The sequence below is a fragment of the Scomber scombrus genome, chromosome 15 (assembly GCF_963691925.1).
Source record: "Scomber scombrus chromosome 15, fScoSco1.1, whole genome shotgun sequence".
Classification (NCBI taxonomy): domain Eukaryota; kingdom Metazoa; phylum Chordata; class Actinopteri; order Scombriformes; family Scombridae; genus Scomber; species Scomber scombrus.
In genome coordinates, this window is record NC_084984.1 from 3,638,025 (window position 1) to 3,650,127 (window position 12,103).

Below are 12,103 nucleotides of genomic sequence, written 5' to 3' on the forward strand. Positions count from 1 at the left end.
GTTAATCTCAGTGTAACTGGATAGTATCATGAATGTTCTGTGATTCTGACGTCAGGTTTTTTCTAAGATTTGGGTTAGTATAACTGCAACAAGTGTGAGTTTATTACTGAATTGGACGACCAACACATGCTGTGAAAGAAATCTGGAGCATCTCTGTGTTGTGCTCAATGAAGACTGCAATGCCGTATTGTGTTTTATGCATTAACTGTTATTATTCTCAGGCTGGATGCTGCTTCAGAAAAGTCACAACTCCAAGTTTTATGTGATTTTGGCAACTATATGAATACCTACTTCTACTGTAGATAATCAAGCATAATTAAGACAGTATATTAAGTATTCTTTTTTATAAATAGGTAATTGTAAATTAGAGGGTTTCCTGATCTTAGCAATGTTAATATCTGTGCTCCAGACTATATTCCCTCTACATCAAAGTACCACACTTGTCACCAAGAGGCAATACACTGTGCTTCTGTACATGTTTGTAATACAGATAAATCCTCCAATTTTCCTATTGCTACTAATGGCATTTGCTCAGCCCAGAACACACCTCAGTTTGATTCCTCCTAATCTAAAAATCAGGATGCATTGTTTCATTAGATTACAGACATAGATATCTACAAGATTTATTTATTTATTTATGGACTGTATTCCAAAACATCTCAGAGCTAGGAAATCTATTCCTAAAAGCAAAATATAAACAAACATCAGAATTAACATGACAGCAAAAGTGTATTTGGAGGGGGGGGGGGGGTCACTGAGTATGGTTTTCATCAACCTAGACTTCTATGTGCACCCACTCAGAGAGGGAGAGAGAGAGAGAGAGAGAGAGAGAGAGAGAGAGAGAGGGGGAGAGAGAGAGAGAGAGAGAGAGAGAGAGAAAGGGAGAGAGAGAGAGAACTCCCGAATGAAAGAATGAGAAGGTTAACCAGAGGAATAAGCCTGAGGGCAAATCAGACTGACGCATTTCCACCCTGCCTGTGTCCCTCTGAGGGCCAAGAGAAACAGTCTGGCATGTGGCATTTGACTGGATGATGGAGAGGCTAATAGACACAGCTTTTTCAACACACACACACACACACACACACACACACACACACACACACACACACAAACCTTACCAGCCTCAGTACTCACATTTTCTTTTTCTGTTATACCATGAAGGGAAAACTGCTCACATAAGAGTGGCTTTTAATTTTTCTGGCACTCACAATTTTTTGACTTCACTTTCACACACAGTTTCTAAAGCGGAAAAAACTTCACGAGTTGGAATAGTTCCAAAGAAACATCTTTAATAATCCCCGGTGATAACCCTCTAACTCCAAACATCTGTCACTGTCAGTTTTGTGTAATTTCATCATATTAAAACAAGCTGGGAGTCAGAGCATTGGTATAGATATAATACGATATGTGTATTGTGGAATTTACACATGCTATTAAATGTCAAGCACAGGTTCCAAAACGTTGTTGACAAGATCTGCTCTCCTCCTGTTTAACATGTGTGATATATGTGGGAGACATGGCAAACACAAAGTCTGTTTTCTCAGATTTAACACTACATGAAATTTTGAGCAAAAAAGCAATGAGACGAAAGCAAACAAGCACTAAAGAAAACCTTGGGAAAGCAAAACAAAAACTCCAACAGAGGGATGTGGAATCAGTGGGTGTGGAAAATCACTTTTTTTTTTTTTCTGTTTTTCTGTGCAGCCAGCCAGTCCGTCCGTCCAGTGGCAAAACTCACAGCTTGTGTCTGGCACATGGCCTCTCCACTGTCAAAACAGAGGGTTTAAAAAAAGAGTGTCACTGCTAACAATGACAGAAACGTGACTGCTATTTCCATTGTTAAACTTATTAACATGTAACTCGCCTGCCTGCTGTTGCCGTCGGTTGCCTGGATACTTCACTAAAATGGTTACTGCCCGTGTCTGCTCGTCTGGTGTTTCTGTACACGTGTCAAGTGGGAACTCTACACTTGACTATATCAGCTGTCACATGCATCACAGTGATGGAGAGCATTCACATCGTGTCATGCGCCTGTACAGTACAGTGCTCCGCTGTGGGAGTGATAACTCTCTGCTCATGTGTACTTCTCTTGGCAAGCAAATTGTGGAATAAAAAATCTTAACCACAGGGCCAGACAAAAGATATTCAGATTTGCATTTAATGGCACTTCCAGGCCGCATCGACACCAGGTCGATAAATAGAACAAATAGGGAAATGAGGGAGTTCTCTTTGAGGTCAGATCTCTGGACGCAGCAACCTCAATGGGATAAACTGCAACTCCAGTTAATGTATCTTTTGAATGCAGGTCGAAGCGTAAGCCCCCCATCCTTACTTACTTTCTCTTCCGACCACCACACCACATCTGGCAAAGGCAGCCAGGAGTCATTGGGGGCTTTGGGCTGCATTGGATTGTCCTCTCTTTCACCCTGTTATAACCATAGCATTGGACCTGCTGGGTGTACATTAGCCATGTATGAGAATATCTGTAGATTCAACACACACACACCCGAATAGCTGACTAGAGTTTAGCTACACTAAGTGGCCTGCAGGCAAAAAAGCCCATCTGTGTCACATATTGTAGCTATAGCACTGTGAATGGGGGGGGGGGGGGGCAGCCCAGCAAGTGTTGCAGTATAAAAGCAAATCCTACTCAGAGTATATTGATATTCTGTAATATCTTAATATATATGTCATTTCCACTTTTTGTAATTTTCTTTTTGAGTTGCGAAAACTCAATAATATTCCCTTAATGGTCTGTTCTGTCACACATCACACCTAATAAATTTGTATAAAAGTTACATACTCAACACCTTCAAAGAGCATCACAGTGTTGTATTTCCCATGAAACACTACAGTATGTGTTCTGGGCCCACAAATGCGTTACAAAGTGGAAAGTACACAGAATCTGAAACACTTGTGTTGTGGGAGCTGACATGAATACTTCAGTAAAACACCAGGATATGGTCGGATCACCGAGCTAGCTGCGTTGATCTGTTTTATCTTTGGAGGGTTTTTTTTGGAACCAGGTGTTGCCAGCCACAACCTCTGGAGAAATGGTGTTTCATTGCACTCTGTTGCATATTTCAATGACAATAAATAAACATCAATTATCATACTTTCCTAAGGCCACTTCCCACAGCCGCCGCAACTGTTAGCTGCTCGGGAGCAAGGTTTGTTTCCATGATAGTAGAACAAGACGTACCCGTGAAATTCACTGAAAACCGCTGGTCATATCAACCATGTGTATCAATCAAATGCTCACATGTTGTGTCCTTAAAAAAAGAGACTTTGCTGCTGTTTTTCTGATGAAGGCTTCATGCATATTATTTGTCAGTCTATTTTTTAAATATTAACACATGAAGTGATTTTTCTGTTGTTTCTGTCTTCTGCCCTTTTTTCCTTGACTTGACTCGATTTGACAGACATGATGTTTCTTTGAGGCAGAGCGTCTAACTGAACTTCAGTGCAGGAGAAGCAAACTTCATTATTTGATAAAATCACTATCACTTATTTGTAGCTCAGAAAAGGACTGTATGCAACCTATATGGAGTATGCTCTGTTGAGGTAAATGTGGATCTGTGTGAAGTAATGTACTAATATGTTTACTAAAGTGCTGAAGCGGAGCTCACTCTCAGACTGAAACTTTTGGATAACTAGTCTTGTTTTGTTCTTAAAATCTACTGCATTAGCTAAAGTCAACACGTGCTTCTCTAAATGTGCAATGGTGGTCAAACCTAAGCTGTAAAGCCTCACCAGATAAAAGGCTGAGTCCACCACACAAACAGCCAAACAGCCAAACTGAACATAATTGCTTTTAATCTTCCTGGCTGTGACTTCCTCACAAAACACAAACTGCAGTACAGAGCACGTTTACTCTGGCAGTGATACTCGCAAGAAAAAAGCTAAGACACATAACATCTCTTTTTTCTGAGACCACAATCTTGGAAAAGGAAAACCTGGTTTCATCCTTTGTCACAAAACACATAACTGCTCTTTGCTCACTCAGACTCATCTCATAGGATCTGTTATGATTTACTGTATAGTAGTACACAACAGGATAAGGAGAGTACTTTCAAGCCCAAAGTCCATTTCCTCTCGGATGAAAACAAGTTTCCTGTCACCTAGCAACAGGCAAATGAGGTAAACATATCAGCCTCAATAACCCAGAGTGCCTTTGCTGGCTAGACAATATACGGAAAGACTGCATGGTATGTAATACTTAAATGGTTTTAGCTGGATGCATTTTTTCGTACATCCAGTTAAATAACATTTCCAGCTATTAAATAAATGATGTGTGACACTACACACACACAAGTGTTTCCATTCTATATTCACTACTTTATATGGTTAATGTAGGATTTATCATTTTTGGCCTAGAATATTTGCATATACTTCATTATCTCACATGAATGAAATCAGTGCATACAAATGAGCACATTGGTGAGAGCTTACACTGTATTAACAGGTAGAAAACAGGAAGATCCACAGCTGTAGTTTATTGGGAGCAGATGCTTTCATATTTGCATACTCACACCATGACGATTTGGACATGCAAGTGTCTTTTTTATGGAAACGCCTACAAAGTGTGAACAGAGATAAAAAAGTGACATAATGGTATTGAACTGCAGTCACATTAATCATTTTTTCGGCACTCTTGGAATGTTATTGTGACCCCGACGGTCTTATCAGTGATCATCAAGACCATAAATCACATCTGGGAACACTGATGGAGAAGTGTTGCTTGACAGAAAGACTTCATGTAGTTCAACAGTGAAGTTTTTTGCAGTTTTTCATGAAACTAAAACTCAAGTTTTCACCTGGATTTTTTTCCCACCCATCCAAAAGGTTTCCTGCTGCAAGAAGACACTGACCACCCCAGTTTACCTTATTTACTATATACTTTTTTCTTTTTTCATTTTAATAACAAACTAAAATAACAAGTCCTGTATACTGCATTGTTTGTGATATGGCAAATACCAACTTTTCACAAACCAGTTTCTAAAAATGTAGCTAACTCAATAAGGGGGGGGGGGGGGGGGGGGGATCATCATGTAGTGTATAATTTGTAACTAGGAGACCCTTGTAACTACCTGCAAAAATGTCAAGTGGTAGTTGGTGATTTGACTTGTAGTTTACTTGTACTTTGAGACCAGAATGTTTGATGTTTCATTGTGCATTCATTACTCACAGAACATTACATTACATGCAGCTGTGGGACAGGACTATTTTGGGACTATTTTGGGACTATTTTCCCACGATTAAAGCACAGAGACTCCTTTCACCTCTGATGTGGTGATGGAATGACGAGTTTTTCTATCAACATGTTTCACAGCTTTGAAAACTATGCGTGCTGTGCCTCCATTTGTTTGTCACTAACGATGATCTTCTTTACACTTGACTGCTGGAAATGTGTTGTACTCTGTTTGGCTAAAAAAAGGTTGACTCACACTTATGAGAAGGGATCACAGCACTGGACGTTCAGTACCGGCTAAGACTGTGACAAGTCTGAGGTATTCCGTTGTATTACAAAATCAACTCAAGCTGGCTGTTAAGTTAAACTACACACGTACACATAAACTTTGGCCTTTTTTTAAATGGCCTATGAAAGTTGTTTAGGGCTCTTGCCAAGTGAAACCTTTCCTTTAATGGATAAATACGGTATAACTACAACTAAACCCTCAGTTGGATTCCTGTTTTCTTTTTCTTTGAAGCATACATTAAGGAAGAGAGGGCTTTAAGAGTTTTCATTAAAAGTGCTCCTAATAAGGGCTTTAATGCACTCAAGGGCCCCAGAATACCAGGGCCTTCCTTTTTTCCTAATGGGAGGAGCAGAGAAGCAGGATCTGACACAAACTAAAAAACTGAAGCCCGATCTGATGACTTCCACAGATTTGGCGACACACACGACACAGCCAGGAAGAACATGCCTAAACCGTTAATCAAGAACTTCCCTGTAATAACTCACAATTCAGACGGTTCTTCACTTTTTCTGTGTACGTGTTCATGATACTATACAGCCACGTTCTCTCCATAAGCATCACAGCTTTTTTCGGCATTTCCTTACTGAAGATCCAAGGTGAGAATTTCCAATGCTGTGCCCACAATATAACTGGGACTCTACTCTTTGCATTAAGTGTGTTTAATAAAGTCTAAAAAGTAATCTTGTTGTGTGAATTGTACAGCTTTGTCCTGGAACAAAACAGAATATCTCTGGATCCAAAATGATGCCAACGAGTCAAATAGTCCAATTATAATACAGATGACAGAACTGATGCTACTGTGCAAGGAGCAACACAATTAATCAGGTCTTTTTTTAACATTTCAACTGTCCCTACAGGACCTCAGGGCCATAGCATCTGTTGTGGCAACACAACCTAACTGTTATAAATTAGCACAACAGAGTGCATCTGTTTCAAATAATGAAAAGGCAAATTGAATACAGCACAAACAAATTGGCAGGGAAGCTTCCTATTGAGCCTCAATATTGTTTTTGTTGTCAGGTTGCTATCCTGTGATAAGTAGCTTCTAACATATACTGTCATTTGGCTCCTTGCAGGCTTAATTACACACTAGCAGGCAAAATCAACAGAATATGCAAACAGTTGTTGAGCTGCAGTAACACCTTTACAGTTATTAAACAAACTATGAGAATACACGGTGTGCAAAACAACCTGAAGTGCACTCCGAGCTCTTGGGGTGTGGCTTAACTGTGCTTAAAAAAAGTGTATTTTGCTGCTTGTACATAAATAGTGAAGTAGTTTGCACTGAAATCCATAGATTACATACATTTGTATAAAAGTGTGCTTGTGTGTGCATGTGTTACCTCTGCAGAGTGAGGCTGAGATTGCCTGTACAGGCTTTAATCTTGTTCTGGGCCTCTAGGTGAGTCATGCTGTCTGTGGAAATGCCATTAATGGATAGAATAATGTCTCCGACGATCATCTTGGCTTTGGCTGCTTTGCCTCCATCTGTCAGCTGCAATGACACACAAAAAGAAATTAAAAGCAAGCTCATTCTGCACTTTACCAAACAAAGAAGAGTTGTCACAAAGCATTCAGTTACAGTACACCAACTTTGACTCTTAGTTGAGAAGGGTTAATCATCAACTTCTGCAGTTTAATAAAATTAGTAAGAAAAAAGGGCATTTAACTAAAAAATGTTGTAGATGCATATTGTGTTGAGTTATTTCTTATAACCACCAATTATTGTGTTCTCTGTTCCATTTCCTGTCTTATGTAACCTCGGTTAGATAAGAACAGGCATCCTATTCACTTCACAACATCAACATTGCAACATTCACGGAACAAGGATTCAACATTGCCCATAAAAAATGCCAAAAAACATTCCCACAATGATGACTCACCGACCAAATGACCACATGATCACAAATCAAAACCACATGGTTTCAATTCAAAAGGCTGAAAATAAATCATATTGTTCCTTAAGACAAGAAAAAAATTAAGAAATATTTTACAAAATGTATTAAAAACTCAGAAATGAAATTGCTAATTTACATACATATCTAAAGACTACATTCATTGCCTTTCATCACACCATTGCCAATCATTTCAGCTTCAGTGTTTCTGGTTTTGCACAACTGCATTTGGAAATTAAATGATTTCTTCAGTGTAAATATCAAACTAAGAGTTGGGAAAATTGTAATTGTTAGTTCTTCCCTCACATTTTTAATCCAAAACCACATCCACAGGGGGGCCACATGCATATGTTTTTTTTTTTGTTTTTTTTTTTGCTGGGTCTCTTCAGGACATTCCAAACTTGTCCTGAAGCCACTCCAGGTTTTTCTTTGCTGAGCTTGTACCATTACATAGTTTGTGTGCACTGGAGCAATCCTAAAAAATGAATCATTGCTTTACCTTCTGAGAGCTTCCAAAGGTATTGAGCACATCCTTTGTAAAACTGCTGTATTTCAAACTTTTTTTGTCTGTATTGTAAATTTGGAATATTTCCCAAAGCAAATAAATGGTTGAAAGGCTCAAAATGAAAAATGTTAAAAAGCTGTCCCATATCTAGAGGTAAAACCATTTAATACCTAAATGGCTTTGACTCAACGTGTCATAAAGCTTAAAGCTCTACATTAGGTAATCTTGATGTTTAACAAGTCGTCACCGTGCTGTGACTTGTACTCAAAACACCGGATGTAGCCTAATAAATCCGTGACTATGGGATGACTCTCTACCAGGTGTGGTGATCGACCGGCGATTACACAAAGCTGTGAACACCTCATTAATCACTCAGCACACCCTTACACACTCAAAACCTGTATAGCCATGCAGGCTTCCAGTGTAAGCACAAAAAAAAAGAACTCTGTGTACTTATTATATTATGATCATATATTTACGTCATCTCTCAACAGTGTGAAAGAGCAGAACCTGAGCTGCCTGAAGCCTCAGACATTAAATGGCAGCTCAGATGAGGCCTATGAGTGTGTTGAGAGATAGAAATTTATGATGAAAAGTGCATGAGCAAGATGAGAGGAAAGCCATTTTATCTGTCAACTCTACTGAGTATATAGCACATGACATTTGGGACTTTAATGTCAGAACAGAACCATAAATGTGCCAGCCTCCTCATGCAAATGCTCCACCGCTGCCATCTGAAAATCTATAAACCGTCAAACCCATAACCACCACATCTAAATACATAAAAAAAAAAAAAGACATTTCACTTTCAGCTGCCTTCGTCACACATGCTTCAGAGTCGTTATTTACATAAACCGGCCCTGATTTGGTGAGATGAACACAAAAAAAAAAAATATTTTCCCTCTCCACACTGCTAAAGAATGCATTCGGGTTAGGTAACTCTAAAACCTTCCCCTGGTTTTTAAAAAGGAGACAATGAGACATAAAGAATGTGCTATTGTGTTAACCCTCATAATAACAAAATAGGGGGAAAAGAGTGGGAGGGAGCGAACGAAAGAATGAGGAAGCGGGGGGGCAAATGGCTGGAAGGGTCGACAGTGACACATTTCACTGGAGTCGTGTTTTCCTGGTGTCATTATCAAGTAGCGGGAAGTGTTGAATGCATAGCTGAGGCTGATGGATGCATACCAACGTCTTGGAAACCTATAGCGCAGCCACAACATAAGTGCTACTCACAAAGTGTAGTGTGCTCACTGCGCAGGCTCGTACATGGCTTCAACTGATTCACTTGCTCACTCAGTGTCTGACTCAGACTTGTAGGCACACCTGCCAGCGAGTCTGCGCTGACTCATTTGCTCGCTATAAAATAAGTCATTGGTCTTCAGGGCAGATGCCAATAAAGACTAGAAGAGTAAGAGTAAGCAGTCTTTAGAGATCACTGGCATCTGCTGTACTTAACTCAAAACTAGGCTCTGTCTTATTCCTACAGCTCCAGAGGGTAATGGCTGAGGGATTGCTGAATGAGCACATGAATGGGACAGGGATTCTTCTCTTTCATTCTCCCAGTGTGTCCCTCTCTGCATGCATGTCTATGTTTATATGTGTTTGCTAAGAAAGGAAGTGAGAGTGAAATTGAGATCTTACGTTCGCTCCTTGTAGGGACGTGAAAAAAGTACTATAAGACTATATAGCTCTATATTTGGTAATTCTTCAAATATGTCCTATTTCAAGACATGAGAAGAGAAGAAGACTCTTGTAACATTCTCAGTGTTTTATATGTGGTTAAAAATGTTAAATGCTCTAGTCTGCATCGAACAGAGAGTACTTTATGAATCCCAACTTCTTGCAGTCAAACACTTTTTTTCTCACATGGATACAAAACAAATAGAATATGTTACAGTAAGAATCCCTGGCATCCGTGGTCCATAAATATAAATCAAGAAAAAGTCTGAAACACTCGTGACAGAGAGCAGATAAGTAATGAACTGGAACTTTGGCTTTGCTACTGCAGCTCTCTCAAGAGAGAAGGACGTTTTAGCAGCACGTTACCAAAACCTATCAAACACATCATGTAATTTGTGCTGAGTTACTATTTTAAATCTTGCAAGACCAAATAGAAAAAAGAAAAAAAAAAAGCTACAAGAGAGGGTTTTGTGTTAAGTTTCCCAAATGAATGAAGTGTCTTTCCAACTTTGCATGAATGGGATTCTAGTCACATAATGGTGTGGCTGCTGTGCTGCTGTGGTCTTCTCCACACTGCTGAGTTTACTGCTGTGAAGTTACTGGTAATGACTGGTTGTTCCACACTACATGTGTGAGGATACAAACGTAGCTTTATGTAAGGCTTCAAATGTAGTTTGAATACGGCATAGTGCAGAATAGTAGCAGATCTGTCTGAGGGGTTTATGGTCAATCCTATTGCACACTGGATATTATGACACTAATAGCCAAAAAAGCCACTTAATATCTGGTACAGATGTCTTTGTGGAAGAACTCACTCTCTGCCTAATTCTAAAGAGGTTAATCAAAATTCAAAGGAATTTTGTAGCAGAATAACAATAAAAACAGTATGAAGTGGCGAGAGAAGCCTTGACAAATTAACAGTCTATTGCTTCCATGTGTCTTCAATCCATCTGTTATATAGTCATAACCAAATGCAGTCATAAAAGAAAAAAATCAAGTTCATACCAAAGACTGTTCAGATTTAAATGTTTACTCTCAGTAATCGACATATCCTAAATAAGGCAATAAATGAATGAAGAAAAATAAAAGATTCCATAAGTTTCATTCTTGATGGAAACTGATTCTGTTTAGATAGAAAGCAGCTTTGTTAGATAGTTGATACAGTTAGATTTATGACGTATGGTGCCTCTCCAGATAAAAGTCTCTGTTCAGGGGAGAAGGCTGCTGCCAAAACTCTACACTGGAATTCTTCACTAAATAGATCATCAATGCTTTATTTTTAAAACACTGATTTACAGTTCCAACATTTTTAAATTTCACACACTTTTTCTGAGAGAAGGAGACAGCACTACTATTTATAGTACATCATTTAAAACTGGACACATTTACAGTAAAGGGAGGCCAACATGTGAGATAATGCTTTATTTTTCAGGATACTAATCACCTTCCCTGCTGTTAAGTGTGCTAACTTCCCTCAGTGAAATTATGGAGTAAGGAAGAGGGTTGTGGTCGTTTCTCATTCGAGAAGTCATGTTACAGGAAGTGTCTTGTGGTGGAGGCTGAAGGCCTGTGAGATGCATGTCATGTCTGTGTAGGGTAGACTAAGATAGAAGACCTTATATGGAAAAGACTTGGGACTTACATTATGTCATCACACATACACAAGGCTAAAGCAGGTTGACTCAGTTTTACTATGCAATTATAAATTTGTCCAATAATGACTTCCTGACAAACTTCCCGGTTATTAGTAAGACTATTTTTATCCAAGTATTCAATGCATCTAGAAAAACCTGACGAATGACTTTAAAATGTTGTCTCTTAATTTTGAAGCACAGGATCATCTGGGTTGTGGTGTCTGCATGCCATCAACCTGTAAAGCTCATCTAAAAAGAAACTGTTTACCCAGCAGAATGTCTCTGTCTAGAGAGCATTAGACAGCACACCGCAACCTGCTGGGCCAGCACAAGCAAAAGCAATTACAGTTTACAAGAAGCAAGTATAGTTTATTGTCAAGAGACTAAGTCTTCGCTTTTGCACACCTGTAACACCTTGCAAGAATTGTTCAAAAAAGAAGTATGTGAAGGAGCAGAACACTGCGATTGAGAGGAGACCAAATAGCAGCCAAACATCCCAATTAACGGCACTTGAACAGAGGTAAACCCACGGTTGTCATGGTTTGACCCCAGTCTCTTACTACATCAGTTAGGCTGCTGGAAAACACGAGATGCCTCACAGACCTACATAGGAGCTCTTAGTCAAATCGCCATGACAACGCAAACAAAACAACACAAAGCAGTACCAACCCAGCACTGAATACTGAATGCTCTTCAGTCAGGTCAGAAACAAGTCTGGCTGATGAGAACTGCTGAGGCAGATGATATGAAAAGGCTTCAGGGGCTCGAGCCAAGTGCCCATGCTGGTTTTCTACCTCCATCCGTTGTTCATTCAACTACCCTGCAAGCTTTAAAATGGGACCACTTGATTTCTACCCAGCAAAATGGCACAATGATTTATGTTTCACCTACTGGATGGCAGAATAT

The 12,103-nt window shown here is 39.4% G+C and overlaps 1 protein-coding gene across 1 annotated transcript in view; it reads right to left on the reverse strand.

Moving 5' to 3' along the window:
• pdlim5b (PDZ and LIM domain 5b) overlaps nt 1–12,103 on the reverse strand; it is a 38,866-nt gene that overhangs the window by 16,049 nt on the left and 10,714 nt on the right. Inside the window, exon 3 of the mRNA XM_062434607.1 lies at nt 6,824–6,975. Within this exon, the coding sequence (XP_062290591.1) occupies nt 6,824–6,975 (152 nt within the window). The remainder of the gene's footprint in view (nt 1–6,823; nt 6,976–12,103) is intronic.